The sequence below is a fragment of the Mycteria americana genome, chromosome 5 (genome assembly GCF_035582795.1).
Source record: "Mycteria americana isolate JAX WOST 10 ecotype Jacksonville Zoo and Gardens chromosome 5, USCA_MyAme_1.0, whole genome shotgun sequence".
NCBI lineage: Eukaryota > Metazoa > Chordata > Aves > Ciconiiformes > Ciconiidae > Mycteria > Mycteria americana.
The window spans coordinates 19,920,267-19,944,311 of NC_134369.1; the positions used below are offsets into that span (position 1 = coordinate 19,920,267).

The 24,045-nt window shown below is 38.1% G+C and overlaps 1 protein-coding gene across 4 annotated transcripts in view; it reads right to left on the reverse strand.

Annotated features, from left to right (window-relative positions):
* Positions 1-24,045, reverse strand: part of AP2A2 (adaptor related protein complex 2 subunit alpha 2) — a 47,022-nt gene that overhangs the window by 15,957 nt on the left and 7,020 nt on the right. For all 4 annotated transcript variants that reach the window (XM_075502358.1, XM_075502357.1, XM_075502360.1 and 1 more), the window contains exons 2-7: positions 16,969-17,037; positions 6,372-6,514; positions 5,546-5,739; positions 3,029-3,158; positions 1,943-2,044; positions 354-462 (exon numbers count right to left, since the gene is read on the reverse strand). In XM_075502358.1, coding sequence (XP_075358473.1) covers positions 354-462; positions 1,943-2,044; positions 3,029-3,158; positions 5,546-5,739; positions 6,372-6,514; positions 16,969-17,037 — 747 coding nt within the window. The remainder of the gene's footprint in view (positions 1-353; positions 463-1,942; positions 2,045-3,028; positions 3,159-5,545; positions 5,740-6,371; positions 6,515-16,968; positions 17,038-24,045) is intronic.

Here is a 24,045-nt window from a genome sequence, read left to right on the forward strand (position 1 = left end):
CAAAAGAATTCTAAGCCACAGTTCTATCTGGGTGCGAACAAAAGCCAAACATGATCTGCACTGTAATATATTTCAAGACTTTAATACAGTTGATAACACTAAAGAATGTTTAAAATGGCAGTTGCAACTGGTTTGTAAGATGCACCCTGGTTCGACATTTTGCTCTAAACTACGTGGCCTTTTGAACGATGTTGTGTTTAATTTTAACAAACACTCAAGAGTACAGACTTCAGTATCCTTCTCTTAAGACAATGTACTTGCACTCCGAGTTATGGTAACACTACAGCACAGTAGCTCTTTGGAGATAGCGTACTGCATAAAAGAGATGACCACTGTTGTGATTTGTGCATTACCTGGAGGTGGGTAGCACTGTAACAGCCTCAGAAGTTTCACAGATAACCAAGGAGCAGGAACAAAGTAGTATGTATAGTCCTGAAGATCTGTTGATGCAGAAGTTACAATCTGTAAAGGAGACAGCATGTCAGCTACTGAAGTTAAGTGATCCACAGTCATGAGAAGGACCCAAAGAACACTGTAGGTCACTTTTGACAGAGGCTTACAAAACTGTCACTAGCAATGTTTAATTCAGTAGATTAACTAGGTGCAAGTTGTCATACTATGAGTATACCATCAGGTTCTCTAGTAACAGAAATTCAGTTTTACAGATACAATAGTCCAGGAAGTCTCTTCCTGAAAGCATACTTGATCTTCTTAAGAATGAAGATGACTATCTTGTAACACCAAAACGTTTAACTAGAAGCTTGACCTTCTTTGGTTCAGCAGTTCATAGATTCAGCCAACAGAAAGCCTAAATATAGCGTTACAGTTGACTGCTGATAGGTGAACTTGGAATTCAAGCACAAGATGCTATGGCAGACTGAACTAAAGCAGAAGGACCAACTAACAGCTTCAGTAATATTCACACTCCAGAGCAAAGAACAGATAGCTTTCACAGAAGAGAGTTATATGCATAGTGAAATGTGATAAGTATTAGATTAGGTTTCAGAGGGAGTAGCCCTCTTCAAGGATTTCTTCTCCCCCTTTGATTCTAGGGTAAGCATGAGTTCGGCACTAGCTTTGCTCAAAGAAATTCTATCTAATTCTTGCTGCTCCATTACAGAACAGCTATGCACTTCCCTCAGCACTCCCTTGCTTTTAAGTATTAGACAAAATCTTCATATTTGAAAAGAAATTAAACTTCTCTGAACTACAAGTAATTTTGGGTATAACACCACATAAATCTGGGTCTAAAATACATTTGTGAAGTAGTATCCTCCTATGCCTTGCATGCCTTCCAAAACACACACCAAAAAAAAAAATCAAACAAAACAGTAACCTAAGTTTTCCAGCATGAAAATGCTAACTTACAGAAATGTCTCTCCACTCATCCCTGCACCCCCTGCCCCTGCTTAACCCCCTACACCCATTTACAGAATATCAAATGCTTATGATTATTAACCTAGCAGCAGCTCAAGAGAGGGAATAGGAAGAAGATTCATCTTATAAGAGGCTTAGATAAAAGTATGGGCTGTATTTTTGAGGGTTCTGTGCAGAAGTCTGCAGAATCAGTCTTTAATCCAACTACTCTTTGTTGTTATAGTAACATAACATGAGGATTAAAAACTCAACTGAATCATGAGGATCCTTTCAAATACAAGTTGCTGAAAGACACCTTTTTGCTACATAGACTTGGAGCATAGCAAGGATTACACCAAGAAAGTTTGGGCAAGCTAATACAGTTTTCTGCCCTAGTAAGCAACAAGTGTTAAAAGAGATTAGCTGAACCAGCTATATGAAGTGAAACTGAATCATCTTCACTTTTAATGGTACACTAATCTGACCTAGAAAGCTGAATAAATAAGCAACAGTAAGCTAACCTGACCTAGGAAGCCGAATAAATTAAGCAACAGTGAAGTATTATCAAAATTATCATTGGACTCACTCTGCTTAATCTAGACACTGCCAAGGAGACTGAAGTTTTAAACTCTTCTGGGTTCTTCTGTGCCAAAGTGGTGATCAGACTTGTAGCTGCAGTAACCACACCCTAGAAGAAAACAAAGCAATATATTCAATTTTGTAACAGTTTAAGATGCTGCCCACTAACACCTTTCACTTCAAGTATTTTTTAATACACAACAAAACTAAGTTTATCCCCATGACAAAGCCCCACATTAAAAAGCCCTTTATCTGGCTAGCAGCTAGACTAATTATACATCTTCAAAATCCAATAGGATTTTCAACAACATGATACTGCCATGCTTGCAGAGCATTTAATGCTATTTTTCTATTAGGTTTGTCTCATGTTTGGATAGTACATCTAAAATAACAGAGAGCTATATTAAAATAAAGCCTGGATGCAAATTGTCCTATTACACACGAGAAGCACGAGTAGAAGAAATAGGATGCAGCAGATCATCCAGGAAAGATTTCTGACAACCCAACATGAAGAGATGGCTTTGTATAACACAAACATTTTATATTACTGCAGATTAAAGCACTCTTATTACTGCTGAAGCACAGGTCTTAATAGCCTTACTTTCATAAAGTAACTAGACAGAGGGAAAAATAGAGTCTCTTATCTAGAAGAACAGATTTTTCTGAACCAGCAAGATCAGAATGACAACATGGACACCACAGGACAAGGAAGTCCAAGCACTGACAAATCACGCCTCGCATTTTTAGTGCGGGTCTAATCTTAAAAGGCCTAGGAAAGTTAGTATTACACCTATTCGAAATGACTTAGAATCACATGGCACAAGATTAACTTCTTTACAGCCAGAGCAAAAGAACTTGTGCATACCGTTCTTATATCTCCAAGAAAAAGGTAAACAACACTTTATTAAAAATTAACACATACAGCAACTAAAAAAGGACAACTCCTTCCATTTCTTTCCCCAAGCCTGAAGAAAACAGCAACCCACTTGCTTGAAAAGCTCGAGAAGAAATAAATTAATAGTGTATTTAACAGCAGAAGTGACATCATTCTCTATACACAGTAGGCCTGAGAAGCATAATGAAGGTGATTTACCAAGTGCTGGTCATTGAGGAGATGCACCACTCTAGACGTCCAGTCTCCCATGGGGACAAGGTCAGGAGAAGTTCTATATAAACGCAGTAAGCATAAGGCAGCACTCTGCTTCACACTATCCATAGTATCTCTGCAAGACATAAATATCAATTTAAAATACAGTGGTTAAGTCACAGCAATACTGCAGGCCAGCATTATGCTAGTCTTTGTACTGACTGAGCACCCCTAGCCACGTAGCCTCTTTTCAAGAGAAGTTGAAACAAATTCACTAAATTATTCCTGTGTTACAGTATTTGTTCTTAATTTTGTCCAGTAAGTTTGACTAGTCAAGTTTTCAACCATTACATGTCTAGTAGCTTCTATAATGACTCTTTGCAACTTAGAGTGACATTTCACATCTTTTTATCAGAATTGAAAGTTCATCATTAGATGAACACGAGCTCATCTCAAGTCACCTCAAGTCAAACAGTTAACGTACACTGTATTATGCATGTGACCAAAGCTGGATCTCCTGATAGGTCCTGCATATCAGATACAAATCATCAAGTACTCAACAGCTTCAGTACTTACAACTAGCATGCAGGTCAGCTAGCTATCACCAAGCATGCAACTCACAAATCTGTTCACCTTGCCATCCATGCTGCTGGCACAGAAATGGACTATAAGAGCAGCATGCTACTATTCTAGTTCAGTGAACTCCCTTTCACAAAGTAGTCAGTTAAGCATTTTGTATGTTGCACAAACAACAGCTAAAAATTGTACAGAGCATTAGCACTGAAAGTTTTAAGAGGCAGTTTATACTGTGCAATCTTGGTTAAATGTTCAGAAACCTCCACATCCCCAGTAGAAGTTCAGTCTACCTACACTTCAGGAATTTACCAACTTTCCTTGAGATCAAATTGTACCTTGGTTGAAAAAAAAAAACAAACAAAAAAACAAACACACAACAAACCACCACAAACAAACCCCCAAATCTATTCCTCCCCTACCTGTCTACTCCCTACCCCCAATTTATATCCAAGCCAAGAGAGCTACACTAAAGCTACAAATGTAACTGACAATGCTCATTCTGCACAGGTCACAGATATGACACAGACACACACATTTTCTATACATCCTCTTAGAAATGCAGAAGGAATGAGGCCCTGAAGACTGATCTCAGAACATAAACAAACAACTCAAGTCTGAGCTGAAGGTGCCGTGCTCTGTCTGTGATTGATGACCCCAAGTTAAATTTTTGAAACTTTTTAAGGTTATCTTATTAAAACCCAAGACTCATCACCACAGTGTTGTCTCCACTATGCTACATGGAGAATAGCACCTGGCAAGGGCAGTGCAGGACAGGAGAGCAACAAGCCTGACAGGGCCCCAGAACGTGCCATCTCTAAACATGCACCCTTACATAGGGAATTCCATGTCTGAGAAAAGTGGAATTATGGGATAGATTCTCCCCCATCTCCTCCACCAGGCCAGACCCATACTGATCATCAAGTGCTAGCTGCTTATTCTTCTCCTTCTGGCCCATGCTACATTTTGGCTCTGCAAAATAGTAACAGTGTTCAAGTGTGGCATTATGGAGACACTATTTCAAGAGTTCAGAAGTACTTCCTAAGACTTTTGCCACAACTAGATATCACGTTATATCTTTCCTCTTGTTGCCAACTCAGACAGTGCACATAGACACAGTCAGAATAAGTGTTGCATAAGCAAGCGCATTTCCAAGCTCCAGCGCTTCACATTTAGAGCATTAATACATTAATATAAAAAGTAACATGTTGCATAAGAACTGTAAGACATTGGTTTGTTATAAAACAATATCCATGCATATTCCAAAACATTTCATATCGGTAAGGGAGTTTAAATGCACTGTTTGCACTTGGACACTTTAAGTTTCAAAATAAATTAGCCCTGCAATCACAAGTTTCATTTTAGATTTACTTAACTAGTTCCAGATATTTGCCAGGTCTGTTTAGAGACTGCTAGCAATACAGAGGGAAAGTTAGAAAGTTGGTGGTGACTATTTGCCGTTTACAGGAATTGCTGTTTACGTGGCTAGTAGAGGAAGCAAGAAAGCTCATACAATAGAATATTCTCACATTATGAAGTCAGGACCATTTAAATAAGAGCTTCAATTTATAACAAAATTTGTAGTGTAAACATCTGTTTAGGTTCATTGATTTCTTCTTTTCATCAGGAGAGACAAGGAAAGTAAAACATACATTACAAGGGTGTTCACTGCCACACATTTATACAGAACAGAAACTTGATCACAACAAAGCTGTAAAAGCCTATTCAAGATATTGACATAGTCCTAATTTCCATGTTGTATTTGTACACTTATACAAGCACCTCCATGCTCAGGTATATCAAAGTATCTGCAGTTACTGGAAATTGTCACTATTTGTACTGCAAGTCCAGAGCTGTATAGCTCTAAGCATGGATTAAGCTGCTGCAATGCAACTGAGTTGCTGAAAGGATTTATTGGTGTTGCATTTGAAGGAGGCATGTCATACCTACCCAGCTACAAGTATTTTTGGAATTTCTCCAGCAAATGCTTCCGCCATCTCCCGGCTACCCACATTAGCAATACAATGCAGAGCAAGCCCCATGAAGGTGGGGTTGCGGCTGGCCAGATCATTCTTGATCGCATTGTTTATTAAGCGAATCAGCTCACTGTTAGAGTTCACTAGTACGGAGATGAAGAGATATCCCTGTGATTCAGAAAAAGGAAAGTGAAAATTGATTTTAGCTGACTTAAATTATGTTTTCTGTTAATGTCACAAGTAATTCTTTGAGACATACAGTTCTCCTCCAACACCAAACACATGAGCAGAAATAGATATTTAGATAGCAGAGCAAAGGCTAGAAAGATTAAGTGAAATAAACAAAGGGAGTAAGTTTAGTGTTACCTAATTTATCAGTTAAATGTTTCATCAATCTATTTCAGCATATACTCAAAAGATCATTTTAGATTAATGGGAGCAACACAAATTTGGCTTATTATTCAGACACTAGTAAGTTATGCGTACCTGATAAACACAACCTTACCTGGGAAGATTTAAAGAGATACTCTGAAAATTAAAAGGTTACTTACCTTTTAAGACACAAGGCAGTTTCTTAACAAGAGTAATAATTTTTTATGCAGAGTGCACATTTTAGCTCTTACAATTAGTACAAGATTCCCCATGCACAAAGGTGTTTAAACTTCAGAATCACTGCTAGAACCAAAATAAGGCTTTAAGACAGTGGGGGCGGAATGAAGTGAAGTCCTTCACGAGACTATACAGCTGAGGCAGGATATTAGTCAGAACAGCTTATCTTTTACCGAGACTGAGTTACTCACAATTTGTTTCTCTGTATATCTATTGGAACTAAGCAGGTTTACAGCCTCCATGTGACCAAAGTCAATGTCATGCCCCAGGAGAAAGATGAAAAGCAGTTTGCAGACATATTTTTTCTTACTGTAACCATCCAGAGCCTTGTCACCTGGAAAGCAAGGAAACAAAGAACCATTAAGCCTATGGTGTTCCTATATCTGGTTCCCCTCGTCACCTCCAGTTCCACTGAAGTACCTCATCATGTCTTACAGTTGTACCTAGCAATTAAGACTGACATTTGATTCACTATGTGTCACCCTACAGAAAGGGACAAACTGAGGGTTCAGCTATTGCAGTACTTGTAGTTCACAAATTTTAAATGTATTATTTCAGCTTTTATTCACTCCACAGTGAGTAAAATGCTAAATATATTCACTTACCTCTGACTTAAAGGACAACTTTCATGTGTTTAGCACAAAATGATATCACAAACCATCATCAACAGATGTTAGACAATCAAACTCCTCCTGGGTTTTAAAAAAAATTATTCCCAGTCATAGAACACAGGTAGCTTTGTAGCTCTTCCTAATAGTCCGAGACAGAAAAATGCATAACTCTGAAAAAGCTGAGCTGTCACTAAATCAACAAGACATTCACATGATACTAATTTTAAATAGCTATCTAAATCTGAAATTAATTTATAAGGAACCACCTCCCCCAAACCTGAAGATCTTAGTTACCTATATCGTAAAGGACAGTCATGAAATAATGCTATCATCTAGTCCCTGAATTACCCTATGTCCTTAAAAGTATCTTCTTGCTAAGAGGCAGTACATACATGTTCACTCAATTTTGATTTTCCTGTTTCTGTTAAGAGCAGCTATATGTCTTCTGTACACGTTCTCTTGTAAAACCAATTATCAAACCTTTATCACAGTAAAAGGTCTTAACACACTTCCCAAAGTGCACCACAGTAGAGAATTCAGTAGCAAAATAAAAACACCAATTCTTTTAGAAAGATAGAATGAGAGAGGTATATCCCAAAGCCTTGAAGAAAAAAAAAAAAAACAAAACCCCAAAACACATGAAACAAGATTACCATGACAGCTTTAAAGTATTTGTAAAATGAAAGTATTCACAAGTGTTTCAGTTTTAGAAGAAAAATGCACACTAAGTAGGTTTGGCCTTATGTTGCAGTATTGCTGTATTTTAGAAGCTTGTAAAAGCTACGTGGAACAGTATGACAGCTTACAGTTCATCAGGCAGACCACTTCTTTTCCTGAAGAAAAGGGCTACATATGAACATACACTTTTTGCAGAACATTCTCTCCCTACCCCAAATCAGGAGATCAAGGAGTATCCACTAAAACAGGCAAGCCTGAATGCTAGAGAGTTCAGTCAGGGTAGCAAAGTTTTGATAGATGCTGCTGCCTAGAAGGCTATATAAGCTCCTTAGCCTCTGCATTCTGGGCCCAGAATAACTAGTCTGTCAGATCAGTGTGTATTCCTTAGTGATGGGCAAGTTTAGCCAGAATAGCACTGTATAAAGTAAAGCTTAAATAAGATATCCCCAATGCATTGCCCTTACCAAAAACGCTCCAAGCTGCATTTTTTTTTTTAAACTTCCGATTTATGTAATAGGCAGCTAAATATATAACAAAGAATCTTAATAGCATAGAAGTTTCTCCTTCTTCCTTCTCATCCACTGGTGCAGAAGCAGAGTTCCTATGCCACATGCATCTACAGCTCCCATAGATTTCACACTACGTTCACTGACTGTACAAAAACAATGGAAACCTTACGACTATAAACTGAACTTACAGTTTGTGAAGGAATGAACACTACCATCAATGTGTGAAGCCATGTAATGTTACTGAACCAAGAGAAAGCATACTGGCACACTGAAGTAGACAATGATAAAAGGCTGCATCTACAGGCTGAAACAATGCATTTTGGAGGGTTGCTTTCTATTTTAACTCTAGAAACTTCTTTTATTTAGTTTAATTTCAACTGAGAAAAACAAATTTAAGCACACAACTGCCATTTTAATACAGACAATTATATCCTTTAAATCAGAGTCTTTAGAACACCCACTGATTTTTTTTTTTTTTTTTAACTGGCACAGACAGCATATCAGTTGCCAACAAAAACAAGCTTTACCTTAAAGCTATTTTTATGCTGCGCAAAGAAAAGTTGTGTTCAGGTCCATACCACAGAAGCCAATACAGGTCACGTTTTACTTAGATACACAAAGCATCATTACTGAAGATAGTCACGACAGTGAAATCCTGCTATAGCGGATCCTGTCAAGATCTTCTGACAACAGCCAGCTCTGCAGAAAGTTGCTCAAAGACATGTTTTCAAGTCAAATTTACAGTTTGCTGCCCTAAGGCTATTTTCCTTCTGAGTCAGCAAACAAATCCAGGGCAGTTTACTTTACTGGACATCTGAATTAACATTAGAAGAACAAGAGTAAAACATCCAAACTGAGGGGGGCAGACAGTTTTGGTTTGGGTTTGTTTGGTTTTTTCTTTCTTTGGAAGCAATATGGCCAGAGGGAAAAGTAGATATTCAGCCATGTCTGTCTATCTGTTCTGGCCTTCAAACTATGGCTTGAGCAGTAAAGGAATAAAGTCTCCTGTATTTATAAACAGGGGAAATAAATACCTCCCGTTATACTATTTTCCCAATAAAATGATACTCAAGAGCAGAAGCTTTCTCCCATCCCATCATGGTACGAAGATGCAGATCAAAGATACCTTCCTTCCTTAGGAGAGGCAAGAAAAAAAAATACAGGAAAAAGCAGAGTGACAGCTTTAGTTTTCAAACATTTTTCAGCTGCTTAAGAACAGTTTCTACAAGCTCTTAGGATTTGATTTTCAATTAGTCTCATGCATGAGATCTGGAAGGAAAAGAAGTAATCAGTGAATAAACCAGGGGAGCTTTATATTACTTAGCAATAAGAACATGCCAACTCATGACAAGCCAGCTGTTTCCAGGTGACTGATTAAAGGAAAAGGGGATGCTGGATACCATTACTAGATACTATTGTGATTCACAGAAGGGGACGCTAAATAAGCTGAATCCATTTTAGTCAGTGTTCCTCTAGTGGCTGAGATCTACATAACTGAGGACTTGCTATGGTATTTAATAACATTAATATCATTAGTTGCTTCTCTCAGAGATACAGATACACCAAAAAGCATCAGAAAGTAGCTTTCACATGAACTTTACTGTAAGTGAAAAATCCCCAGTGTCCAAGACTGGAGTTCCCAGGAGTCCAAGAGATTGAACTGCAGCTGCCTGTTAGTGTACAATCCATCAGCAATACACAAAAAGTCACAAGTACAAACCCTATTCTCTTATCTTCTCAAATGACTCTGGTGTTGACTTTGTGAGATCAGAAGGGAAGAGGAAGTATAGAATACTGTAACCCAATTGCTTAATGAAGAACACAAGCAGATGAAAGTACCTATACTCCTAACCACATAGACTTTCACAATGAAGTAATTCTCATAGTCTGGCAACTCCTTTTTTCAGGTTTAGGAACCAGCTTTTTAAAGTATTATATCTTTCCAAGATACCAGTATTTTAAGAGCTCAGATTAGCAAGGTCCTTGGCTCTTGGGGTATTTGAAGCATTTTTGATGGAAGCTATGCAATGCAATCAAGCTCAAAACACATTGCCATCCTACTAACAAGGAAAAAGCAGCTTCCTTCTCCATCATGTGCTCTCAGACAACAATATTGTAAAAATCAGTACCTGAAACACTTCTTAACACAGAAAAAATAGTTCACTGACTGCTTTCAAAAGCTTCTGTCCCTTGTATGCAGAACTTAAGGCAATCTGAAGGTTCTCAATAACAGGCAAGCTTATAAACTATGCAAAGTAACAGTTACTAGAACTCTTCTTTAAAGCCTTATTAGCTCCCAGCAATAATAGAACACCATTACCTTTAAAAAATTTTATTATTTAATTAGCTGAGCAATTTGAAAAGAGAGCATTGCAGTCAAAAGTCTCACTGTAGTTAACTCAGCTGTGTTTTGAAGAAGTGATTCAGATTCTTATTGAAATGTTAAGTTTAACTATTCAATTCCTCTCCCTCCCATATAGCATTTAAAAAGAGTTATAAAGGTTCTTTTCAAACATCACTAACAAGTCTCATTGCTTAAGTATGTGCTAAAATAGCACAGCTTCCCCCAGCCTCAAGCAAACATCCAAACAAGAGCAGAAGGAAGTTTCACATGTTCTGTTATCTTTACTGCAATACACAATCATTTCTTTTAACTCAGCTCATTTTTAAATGCTTTCTGGAACATTTGCAAGTACTGCAAATCGAGTCAGCAGAAACAGGAAGGATTCAGAACACGCGTCAGCAGGTTTTGAGCACAGTGGGCATTTCAAAGGCTACTTGCTTTCCCTGGAAAGCTTATTAGTCATTTTTCTAAGAAAGAATTATTAACAGCTGATCAGCAAATAGTACTATTATTAAGAAAGAATTATTACTTTCACATTTCTGTGCATCACCTCTCTACCATTTCAACACGGAAGTTTTGGTTTTCATTGGTCATAGATCTCTTTCACACAGCCTTCCAAAAAGGAAGAAATAAAGCACAAATGCATTATGAGACCCTTTGGTTCCCAGGCAGTACCTTCTGTCTCTAATTTGGACCACGAGTTAAAAAACAGCACCTGCTTTTGAATCTAATTCAGTATACTCAAAAAACAGCCTGCTGCATAGTTACAGATCCTGCTACCAGCCAGAGGGGGCAAGAAGGCAGTTTAGTCCTGTGGGATGTTCACTGAGGGGTAGAGGGTAAGGAAGCCTGACAAGTTTAGTCTCACTAGCATCCAGATGGTTGATTGCTATCTCAAAGTCAAGACAATCTTAGCTTTTAAAACTGCAGTAATGTCTTATGCAAAACAGAATGGACAACACCCTTTAGTTTTTCTTTGCATTCAGTGTGCTTCCTTCCTAGGTTGACACTAACCTATGTTTATGCAGTTGACAACAATCCAGTGCTATACTGTATCAAAAGGCCTACTACTAGCTTAGAGGCTAAGAAAAACAGAGTTGGTTTTTAGGAATGTATCTACACTTTGAGACAAGATTTGTCTTTCCATAAGAGTGACAGTCCAAGCCCTCTAAACAAGAGGCTGAATCTTTGTGGCAGACAACCCATACAAATCCATAAGCTAGTATTTAGTTACCATACTACTACCACCAAAACAGAGTATTACTAGAGCAACCCTACAACTCGGGTGATATGTGAAGCCTGGTTTTATTTCCAGCAATTCACTTTGTCAGTGAAGACACTATTATTATACTATCCGATTGCCTTCATACATCTCTTAAATGATCAGAAGACAGTGTGACTAATTAGACCCATCTTAAATATAAAGACTATGCCTTCCTGGCAGGCTGTGAAAGCGATTTACTGTTACATAGCTTCTGTTTAAAACAGGTATTTAGAGGCTTATCTTGAACTTCCTGCAAAGGGTTACTGTGTCGTTTGGCAAAACGACAGCAAAAGAACAGCAAAAACAAGCAAGATGAAGTAAAAAAAAAAAAAAAAGGCAGAGATTATCTTCAGCTGACATTGAGGCAATTCTGCACAAGCCAAAACTAAGATACACTAGCACATCTGAAATCTAGCAGCTGCTCTTGTAACACAAACCCTATTAAGCAATCAGAACAAAACTAAAATATAATGCTAGATCTGGGAAAAAAGAACAAGTCTGAATCAAGCAGAGAACAAAGTTCCTTTAACTTTAAAAGTTCCTTTAACTGTAAAAACAGCTTATAGATTTGTGGGAAGTTTCATTACTACACAAATTCTGCCCTGAGAGATCAAAACAACACAACAAATTAATAAACTAGATATTTTTTCACTCATTTACAAAGCAATTACTGCTCTGACAGCCAGACTTATAGTTTGGCTCAAGCACGGAAGCAAAATCAGCTTATAGTCTGAACATGTAAAACAAAAGGAATAGTATTTCTCCACTTCACACTTAACTACTACAACTTCTGCTTTATTACACTAATGTAGTTTCTCTCTACTACATGCATCTTATCTCAGTTAACGCAAAAGCATTTAAAGCAACCGTCAAGGACACACTGACCTCAGCAACAGAGCCTTCTCATGCTGAAACAAGAGTCAAAAGTCACCTTAAGTACAGAGATTCTAGATTCCTTCTGAGCTTGGAGCACAGAAGCCAGATCATAACCCAAAGCCATGGTATATGTTCCATCAGTTCAAGAGATGTGCAGCCTCATCCCAGCCTGTTAAGTACAAGAGTATTTTAAGTAGGAGGTTACCCAAACATAAGATGGGTAACAGGCTTGCCAGCTACTTGCATGATAGAACAAAAGTAGAAATAATTAGCCTCTGTCTGTAACAGCGTAAGAATGTATCTTGCAAGTTACATGGGGGGGGGGGGGGGGGGAGGCCTCCATACTGCAACAATGTATGCTGAAGAGTGTAAAGGTCCAGAGGAAGGAAAGGATACTTGTTGTATATACCAGTCTCTTACACTAATCTAAAGCAAGAAAATATTTGTGTCAAGAGGCACTACTGCCAGCCTTGCTTCTTACAGTCAGACCTTTCCGTGGTTATAGCAATGCAGCCAGTCCAACAGCTGCATCTTCACCCAGGTAATTAATCAGGGCACCAGTATTCACCATAATTATTTAGCAAGGGACTCCATCTTAAGTTCACAGTCACACATTTGTCTTAATCCAAACTATTTTAAAACCTTTTAAAAAAGAGTCAGAGCTATATAAGAAGAAACTGGGTTAAACTGAATGATTTCCACTTAAACCAAGAAAAAAAAAAAAGTATTATGAAGGTCTGTTTATTTTTATACAGCCTTTCTGCAAGGAAGAACCATGCAGCACAAAGTCCATGTAGAACATCTGCAGCAGAAAGATACACAGCTATCGCCTCCTCACACTCTCAAGGCCTCGAGCACAAGTTGTCCAAACAAGTTGTCCAAACTCTGCTTCTTCCAAATTGTGACATTTATGTTTAGTTTTTGTTCAGGCTACATGAAGTTATTGTCTTCAGTTAAGTAAAATTTTTCATCTAAAATCCATACAAATTCAGTAATAAAATAGCCATAATAAAGATCAGCTTATGGGAAGGTTTAGTCATCATTCACTCAAGCTACTGAATGAGCACACACTGATATTTATTCAAAAGTATTTAAATTGCACTTAAAGGATGCTACACAAGGTATGCAGGCTAAAGTTATTGCACTACTTTGCTGAAAACACCTATATTCTCTGATTATTGCTTGATTCATGGTTCTACACAGCCAAAGGTTCCTATGATCATTTCTCCCCCACATCATGATTAACCAGAGAAGAATTTACTATGCACATACTTTTAACTATTTTTGTACTTAAGCTATGAAATACCTTGCAAAACTGAGGGACAGAACAGGTTTATGAACTGTGCCATCAAAACAGCTACCAAACTACCTATGTTAACCAGAGAACGCTATTCTCACAGAATTCAGTTCACTTAGAGCTTCATTACTGCCAAATTTTCTTAAAGTTAGTAACACAGTGGCTCATACTGCTGCTTTTATAAAGACATTCACAGAAAAGAACAGTGAAGACTAGCTCAATCGTGTTAGGCAGCCTTTTACTAGAGGCGATATTAGCAACCTTCTGAATACATGTTTGTAGACTCTTCACAGGGCAAGGACTCAGGATGACTGACATTGACAAAATACTGAATTGTATGTCAGTTTTCATTCTGTGATCCCTACATAGGATTTATTGCAGTAAGTGCACTCAGAAGTGCACTCAGTAAGTGCACTCAGAAGGCATACCTATTATTAGCATTAATTTTAAAGGCTCCATTGATTGCTGTGGTAACCAAACAATTCACAGATTCACTTCTTTCACACTCACAAGTTTACAGAGGTATGCAGGTTAGTGGGTGCGGATGGACCCAAATGGAGTTTAACTTGTGTTCCTCAAAACATGTAAGCCATCATTTTTTCTAGAATGCTTAGCTTTCATATGGAATAGAGGTTTGAATCTAGCTTCTCCATTTCAGCTTGTAGATTAAAGCTTTCCATGTCAGGTGCAAGCATAAGGAGTTGGGCTAGTAAGCAGCAAGTGGGATACTAACTGCTCCTATCCAAAAAAGATTACTTAATAGGATCTGACCACAGCCAAGCAGTAAGAATTGGACTATATCCCTGCAAGACAGTACTTAAACAGCCTTAACCATTATGAACTTTTCTGCAATTCCTTATTGCATTCTTTTACAACAGCATGTTTAACTCTAGCAATGAAGTGAGAAGGTCTGACAGAACCTCCTTCATGCTTCAAGCACACTGGAACATACAGGAGGCAGCGAGGTTCTACAGGAGCTTCCATAACTTTTTATTATGTCTTTTGAAGTTTTCAGACCTTCACTGCAAACTGAAGACTTAGCGTGATGAAAGCTTCCAGTTTCATTAGTGAAAAACCGATTAGGTTTTGCAAACAAACTAAATGCTTGCCCACCAACCAAATTAAGACAAAAAAGGTAGTGTAGCCTGAAGTTGAGTTGTTGAAAGAACTAGATTTCTGTGTTGGTGTGACTGCAGCCAGATGTCCAACTAGGCATTAACCTCTAGTTGTTCTTGATGACAGAAGGGCATAGGTGGAGTAACTGTTAATATATCTACAGGGAAAGTGACATGCTGCTTTCTAGAAAAACCTGTCCTCTCTAAACAATTCAGTAAAGAATTCAGGTGCTGAAATTAATTTCAGCAACAGCTGATAACCAATAATGCTGCTATCTGACAGCAAGTAGTTTTACAAACACAGACCAAGAGAAAACAAGCAGTCTTTGTGGCTGTATCTTCCAGATTAATCAACTTAGTGAAATTAGTTGAAAGATAAAGTAGCGAAACTTTGAATAACTTAAGCGTACAGAAAGTTCTTCAACAGTTGTTAATTAAACACAGTCTCTTTATCTGAAAGATATACTTAATTTGTCTAGTATAGATCTTGGTTGGAGATTAAACTGCTTTATTTAAGAGTTACAATTTTATGCTTAAATTTACTAAGCAATAAGATGATCCACTTTGATCATACAGCTGGAGCTCAGAAAAATGGCTGTTACTCTCGCATGCAGGTTTCTAGTAGACCCTTGAACTACATGCTAGTTGCTCAGTGTGCATGCATACTTAGTACATGAAGGCAATATCTACCAGTCACTGTCTGGAAAATGGACAGAAGTGGTCACTATGACTGGAAAATGGACACAGCTTTTAGACTTGGATTGGGTGATGGAGAACAGTCTGTAGAACAGACTATGCAAAGCCTGCTACTTCTGGCAAAAATCAGACCAACATCAGTGTCAGATGGAAGCTTTGTAATGAAAAGGAATTGAAAAAACAATGTGACAGCATAGAGACGTGACTAAATGAAAGTTCCTTTTTCTACTTACCCTAGAAAAATAGCCATTAGAATTTCCTCAGTTACCCTACAACTGAAGTTACCAATCTGGATAAAGTTTGCTGAAATTTCTAAGAGAAAAACGTTAGCACAGAGGCATGTGATGGCTTCTAATTTAGAAGAATTTCTTAACCTTTCTTGAGTGTCTTGCACTGTGGTCAACTTTTCCCTTCTGAGCTGTTGTTGACACTCAAGTTTTTGCAGGTCTTCATATGCCTTTAAGGGACATACCACTTAAAAGTAGCAACAGATCCCTACAAAATTCAGGAAAGTTATTTCAGGCTTTGTTAATGCATTCAGTATTCCAAATAGATACACTAGTCTAAGTCAGGATAGATAATTAAGGTAAATGGGTTTAATCCAAATACAGCAAATTCTGAAGCCACATATACGAACTCCACACTGCAATGCCTTATCTAGCTACGCACACAGCCCCATATCTATTTAAACAGAATGTCTGCCGCAGCCACTACCGGTAGAACTCCATTTAAAAGCATCTCAACAACTCCTCAGAATCTTCAAAATTTGAAGCCACATATACAACTTGAATACAGTCACAGCATGAGTTTTACCACGTGTTGTTTAAAAGTGAATTACTACCTCTTGGAACACACAAGAATGGAATTAGTTACTGCATATCCTTTGTTTCATATGAATAATTTGTATTGCTGTTGCTTATGGGAGTGGTCAAGATGTATGGCTTCATCAACTACACATTTTTATCTCAACTCTGCTAGAAGACAGCCTAACCCATTATTTCCCTAAAGGAGTGGGGGGGCAAGGAGGGAAGGAGAAGTTTTCCAGTAAAGCAGAAACTCTTTAATAATTACATCCACCCATGTTTCTCCAAACTAGTTCATGGCCTTCTGGAAGAAAACAGGCTGAGTAGTCACATGGTTAGGAGGCAAAGTATTAGAAAAAGTTTGTGAACAGTAGCTCAATTGATATAGGCCAGAGTTTTTTGTTACGGCCAAGAATCACAGAACTGTCAGGAAGTTCTCTAGTCAGGAGAACATTTTCAATAGTTATTCTAACAGCCTGCTCTAGCATTTTTCTTGCATCAGCGGTTGACAAAAGTCTAAATACATAAAAACAAAACCCATAGAAGAATGTCATATGAGGAAATATGTATAGTTTAGTATGATCAAGTCACTTACCTTTAAATTTTGACCGAATGTTTGCTAGTTCTTTATTTATCCTCTTTATCTCCGCTTCTTTACTTTTGCCTGAAATCAGAAGAACACACATCAGGATACAGTGCTTTGGACAGCCCTCTGCCACCCTAAGCTTCTTTCCACCCAACCATGCCATGTGAACATACAAACATCAGGGGGAATTATTACTCTCCCTTTCCAGTATTAGGACTAGATGAAGGCAAACATCAGAGGTAACTTAAGCATCACTTTATAGGGGAATTTGAGAAGCTAAAAGGACCTTCCTGTTTCAAGAAGCTTTGCAGACTTTAGACAGTATCAGTCACGCACAATTAATCTGAGATGCCTTTATTACTGACTTTCAAATGCTTCAGTTTTTCTATTCCTTAAACCAGCAAGAGAAAACAGAATTTTACTTCCAATTTGATTACTAGGTTGACGGTGCTCTGAAGGAAAGAGTATCCTAAGCACAATCTTATAAACAAACAGCTTGTGTTATTCCTCACCTTAAGGACAAGCCAATTTACTCTTTCTCTACTGAATGGTCATTCAGTTCAACAGCTTTAAAAACATGCTTAACAGACACGGAAGAGGAAAAGCAGTAAATTTATGAGTAGCCCAAAGACTCCACCTCAGATAAACAGGATACGTGCATAAGTTCAGACTTTCAATATGCCCCATGAAAGTCTGAAAAAACAGAAATATTTAAAATTCACATTTTATTAGGTGACTTTACCACCTTAGGCTTCTCAGCACAGTTTATATTTCATATCAACTTTTGATTCCAAGAATAGGTATTAGGATTTCTAGTGCCAATTCAAGTTAGATATTCAGAGAAATAAGCTGCAGTTTAAATTCTGATAATGCAAGCTTATTCGGGTAATACTTGCATTGTCCAAATCAAACCAGCTTATTAGTCTTTAGCATTTCAGTTTTTGGTGATTGAGATTCTATAGAGGTCTAGGTTCATTATCTCCTGAGTGAGTACGGTAGGGTAAAATATCCAACTCAGGCATTATATTCAGTTGCTTGAAGTTTGAGGGAAGCAAGCGAGGTCCACTTCAGCAACGCAGAACTGGCCATCTAGTTGTGCTGGAAATTCAGACCCGTACCTACCCAAACTTTCAAGCAGTTTCCAAAATATCAATTAGCAGCAGAAACACACAGCTTCCTTTACTCGTCGTCACATATATTTGGCTAAAAGGTTATAACTAAAAAGTTTCCTGGCCCTGTTTGAAAATGGTCCAACCTTATGAATAGTGGAGATAGATGACCTGCTTTCACACCCCACTTTCCCCCACGCCACTCCAATCATGACTACAGCCATGTCAGTGCAAGGAGGGTATGTGACAAGGCTTGAAGGGCAGATCAGGACCAGCATTCTGAAGCACCTCCAATCTCACACTTCTTCCATATAAGCAAAGCAACAACTCACAGCATTTAAACATCCTACTACATTTGCATGTCCAAACCTCCCATGTCACCCAATGACTGTTAATCACCCCTTCACCATTCCAAAGATGATCTGACAGCAGGCCAGATAAAAGGTGATTAAGTAATTCAAGGAAACAAGTGCCTCGGGATAGGTGAATAGCAAAGTATTTACAGTATAAGGGAATCCCCACGCCAAATACAAATTAATCCAGATTTTGCAATTCATGATTTATACTCAAAAAAAGAAACTGACATTATGCACTTCCAAAACCAACTCTTGCATAAGATGCAGAAAATTGGTTTATATTAATATGCCTATAATAATGGCCACAAGAGTACAGACACGTAGCAAGACTAGCACACTGTACAAATGGAAACAAGTTAGGCCCAAAATAGAAGCAACTCCTTTGTTTTGCCTTGTCACTTTAACAAAAAACCTACAGACTTGCTTAAAAGGGAATTTTTCCATTCTATAACACTGTTTTATAAGGGGTACTGCTCAAAACATTGAAGTGCAGGGTGCCTTGGCAGGCACTCCACATAACAAAAAACCCCCAACTTCCCCCATACCCAAACCTCAAAAACTACTTACTTGTACCTACTCGTCCACTTACTGCTTTTAAGAAGTTAAGCATTTTTCAGAGCTTAAGAATTCACGATACCTGTTCTGAAACATAAAGTGTAGTTGCTATCTGTACACATCTTGGTTTTCAGGTAAAGCAGGAGATATGTCCACAGTTCTAATTTGACCTAGAAACTCCAATTAACTTCTAGAATGACAAGACTAGAGATCACAGTATACTTCCCTCAGTTTATAAGATGTATCTGTTGCGATCACAAAATTTAATCCGTTTTCATATCATGCAACATGTCATGAGTTTTCTTCTAATTTAACTTGCCAATCTAAAGTAAGCTGGTTTTAAAGCAGTAACACTATTTACTGTATAAATATGCAGCAGCTCGTACAATCTAAGGCTTGACATGTCTTCTACTACAGATTTTAGATTTGTCTTAATTAGATTAGATTATTTGTCCTGTACACATGGCAGAAACTCAAGTGTTCATGTCTAAGATACTTGCTGGCATTAGGAAATCACTACTAGACTGAAGCAAGTCTTTTGCCCTGGGTCCATACTCTATGAACAGAGGGCCACAGTAACATATGCCAAAAGGGTGCAAGTGTTTATGAAAATAAACACCACTCCAATTTTGCTAAGCTATCACATTAGCACTCTTTTTAAAGACTTGAAAACATTTCCCTTATTTTCAGCAATTTATCTGCTCCAGATGAAAATCTTAATTTCTAAAAATATTAATTTATTTTCCCTTCTACCAAGCGAACAGCACATCTCATTATAATGTTACCACTGAGTCTGGAGATTTTGTACTTCATTTAGATTAACAGAGCAGAGAACATTGACCTCAACCTGGGATATTGCTAACCTGAGTAGAATATTTAGTAACCTAAGTTTGGAAGCTAGGTCCTTGCTCTACATCTTTAGGTTCTGTTTGTAAGGAAAATGCATTGCAATATTTGCTTTGAATTATTAGCAATTGTTTTTCTAACCTCAACAAACATGGCAATAATCACTAATGTTAAAAATGGGGGGAGGAAGGAGGAAGAGGAGTAAGTACATCTCAGCCAGTTTTTCTTAAGCCAAGATGAAGTCAAGGCTGTCTTTTTTTTTTACATCACTAAAACATCTCAGGAAACCTTTCAAGCAGCATTATCTACCCATTATGCTTGCAGATTATCAGTTACTACTAGAAACTGGGTTCTTTGTGTCCTAAGCAAGCAACAGAGCATTAAGGGAAGCCTGACTAAAATACTTCAGGAATTTGTGAAGTCAGCACCTTTGGCAGAAATGGATTGCAGCCTCAGAAACACAAAAATCAAAACCCCGCTCCCTGCGCACACAGCTGTAGCGGTGAGTTGACAGGAACACCCATATTAAACAGCAAATTCACATCTGAAGGTTTACTCTATGCAAGTTTTGAACTTTGAGAACGTATGAACAAAAGCCTGTTTTGAATAATTCCTTCAGGCTGTTCTATTTTGAATGTAGTATATAATCTCACCTAGACCTTGACCAAACAAATAGCATAGCAACAAGCTGGTGATAAAAGTTTAATGCCATACATTGGAAATCAAGTTGAATTATTAAGTCTTAAGTTGTCTCCTTATTACTGATTAGTCTATACGTGCCTGAAACTGCAGTTTTAGAGAGCAGCTCTAGCACATTGGGTGTTAAATCACACTGAGGACAGTCACATAACTCACAAGTTATCCTAAGCATTGTTAAAACAAAGCTGAAGTATCTAAAAACAAATTTTCTGAACTCCAGAAGTTATACTGCACAGTAATCTTATTCAAACTTCATTTATTGTTTACATTAGAGTATGACAAAGGAAAACAAAACCTCACAGTGGCAGGTCACTTCAGTTTCTTCCATTTACAAGGAAAAAGAGAATAAAAGTATAAAAACCCAAGGACCAATTTTTAGCTAGATCTGTCCCACTAAGGGGGGGTGGGGCAGGGGCTGTTAAAGAAAATGTGTTTGATTAACTGAGAAGTTTTCATCACATTACTCAGCCATAGTAACACTTACTGAAGAATTTCTACATGCATATTTGATTTTTACCATCACTAGAAACACTTAAGTAACCTTAAGGATGGTTAAAAAAAGATAAGACAAGACCACTACTGATGACAGTTGAAGGAGTGCTGTGTTGCAGAACTAGAGGCTTACATTTCAAAGCTTGCAAAGGCAATTGCTTTGCCTCACTTCCAGGCTGTTACACAGCTTCCAGTTCAAGAAATTATCAGAGCTGTATTCCAACAAAACTTGCTGTAGCCAAGCTATTCAACTTGAAGAGGCTCAATAAAGGTCATGTCATGTACACAAACTGATGGGTAGGACAGTATTTAAGCCAGAGCACAAGAAGATTATGTTCCACATCAGTTCAGGCCACATCCCTCTCACTTTCACTTATTCAGGCTTTTTCCAGTTTAGCAAGACAGATTAAATATCCATAACAAGTTATTAGAAGAGGTGATTGCAAGCCAGTAAGTTTTGGCTGGCTATTTTGCATAAAAGACATATATTGTTTACAGCCTTACAGCCCTAGTATATACTGCTGTTAGTCTTCTCCAAGATGAGTACCTGAGCAAACAGACACCCAGCCACAGCACTGTCCAAGGCACTTAAGAGTGATTACTTTATATTTGGCAGTTTGCCAGGCTTCAGACTCCACTGTGCTGCCTACTGCCTTCATTAGGGAAGGTAAATTTAGTCTGCAGTGCACTATTATCTTTAATTACCATCTTGTTTAACAAAGATAGTCTAGTGAACATCAAAAAGTAATCCAGCTCTTCAGAGAACCAATTACTATTCTTAAATCTCCTAGTAATCCAGGCTACAGTCAGAGCTCCAGTACTGCATAAATAACAACTCCATATCTCAGTTTGGAGTTTTGCGTTACAATCTACAGAAGAATGAGAAAACAGAAGTTACAGGAAAGGGATTTGTTGAGTCCATTAATTTGAAGAGAACATTTGACATACCTTAATACTAACTTGGCAGCAGGGTTGCAAGACTAAGCAAGTGCTTCAAGGTTGGAATTAGTGGGCTGCTTGGGGCTTACTTCGACAGTGACCTGCTCCATCAGGATTAACTTTGCATACCAACTGTAGACTGCCTAAGCCAAGTTTGAGGCACAAAGTGCATCCGTGCTGATTAACTAGAACTGCTACAAGTTCTTAGCTTTCATACAAACCATTTAGAGTCCAGCATATTTCTAACCAAGTCGACACATTAATTTCCCAAAGGAACAGAGAAGCCCTTGTTCTATACAAGTGTCCACACAAATCCTGAGCCAAGTAGATTTCTGCAGGCAAGTTCGAGAGACAGGTGTATTGACTATTTAAAGCAAAAAAAAATTGCTTCACAAAAGTTTAGATGTTCCTAGTACTCATCTGGCTCCAATATGCTTATGGCCAGCAGCCAGTGTGATTGAGCCTACCCAATAATTTATTTATTTTGAAGTTATCCACAGGTCAGAACTGTTACACTGTGTTACCTCTTAGCCTTATTTGCCCTGTGACCATCTGACAATCCTGTGATTATATATGTGCCATTATTAGCACATATATAGTGAAGAACTATAAAGCATGTTGGGTAGGGGGCTCTATTAGCATAAGAAAAAGCTTGCCAGCATTCTGTCAAGCTTCTTGAAGGCAAGTAGTAGCGTCGCTTACTGTTTGTGGCACTACCATTTGTCTAACAGAACATGCCTCTGTTCACATTCAATTACCAAACAGGCCTTAAAGACAGGACAACTCTAGTTTTCTGTTTAGTAGAGCAGTAACACAAATATTACCAAGGCTAAGAGCAGCAGCTTCTCCTCTGAACTCCATAGTGGCTATGAACATCTATTTGGGAAGAACACAGTTCTTACACAAAAGATAAATTCTCAATTTTAAAGATGTTGTTAGATGTCTTCCTTGAGAGCTGCGAGTCATTGTTTTCCAAACATAAGATTTTTTCTGTTTTGTTGTGTTTTCATTAGCCTCCACATCAGGAACATCTAAGCTGATTGGAGAGTTAGGTGGGAAAGACACCACAGTCAAACTGCTACTAGCCTCCCTTTAGCAAAATACGTTGATATAGTTTCATAATCAGTTTGATTCAAGGCTATACTTCTTAAAAGACAGTTCCAGACTGTTCCTTAGCACTGCTCTCCTACTGGCATACACATTCCTGCTACTACCTTGTACTGCTGCAGGTCAGTTAGGGAGCCAAACAGTCAAAAACAAAATTGGTTTAAATATCCAAAGGGTAAGTCCTATCAGCTTTACTACAAGTGATAATGCCAGCAGAAGACAGCAGAATACATGACCAGCTAAAGAGCAAGTTCACCACATTCACCATCCAAACACACTTTAGTTGGCATAAAGCACTCAAATTACCCACTTGCCTCTCCTATTGCTGAAACAGCTTACAAGCATGATGCTAAGACTACACTGCATTCTTAAGCCTTGCTGTCAGAGGACAAAGAAACTGGTTGAAAAAGGGGGCGCAAATCAAAACAAACACTAGCATCTCTACAGTAAAAATGGTGCAAATACTTACAGGAAAATATTCATGTAAAAGTAATCAGTGCATCCATTCTTGCCTTTGTGAAAGAGCTTTATAGTACTTACATCTCATATCAGTAAGTTAAACCACTACTTTTACCTGCCAGCAGGACAGATACTCATGTTACAGCTCTAGAGTATAGATTAGCCATTTGCTATGCAGATCACTAGCTTCATTAAGTAAAACACCAAATCCATCCTCCACCTCTCCCTAATCTCTCAGCTGGTTATTTAGCACAGCAGGGAAGAGGGCCAAAAGGGAGGCAGGTCACATAGCAATACATTAGAATGGTCTGTTTGCTGTATGCCTGCCCTCACATTGCCTGCATAAATTCCTTCATTTGGCTAAACTATCTAGAGTACTACAATAGAGGTGCAAGTTCCAGATCCACCTGAGTATGTCTGAAGGAGGACAGTGGTGCTATTGTTTACAAACTCACTGTGAAACTAATCAAAAGAGACTACTAGAAAATACTAAACCTTCACAAGATGTTAGTATAGCTTCAGTT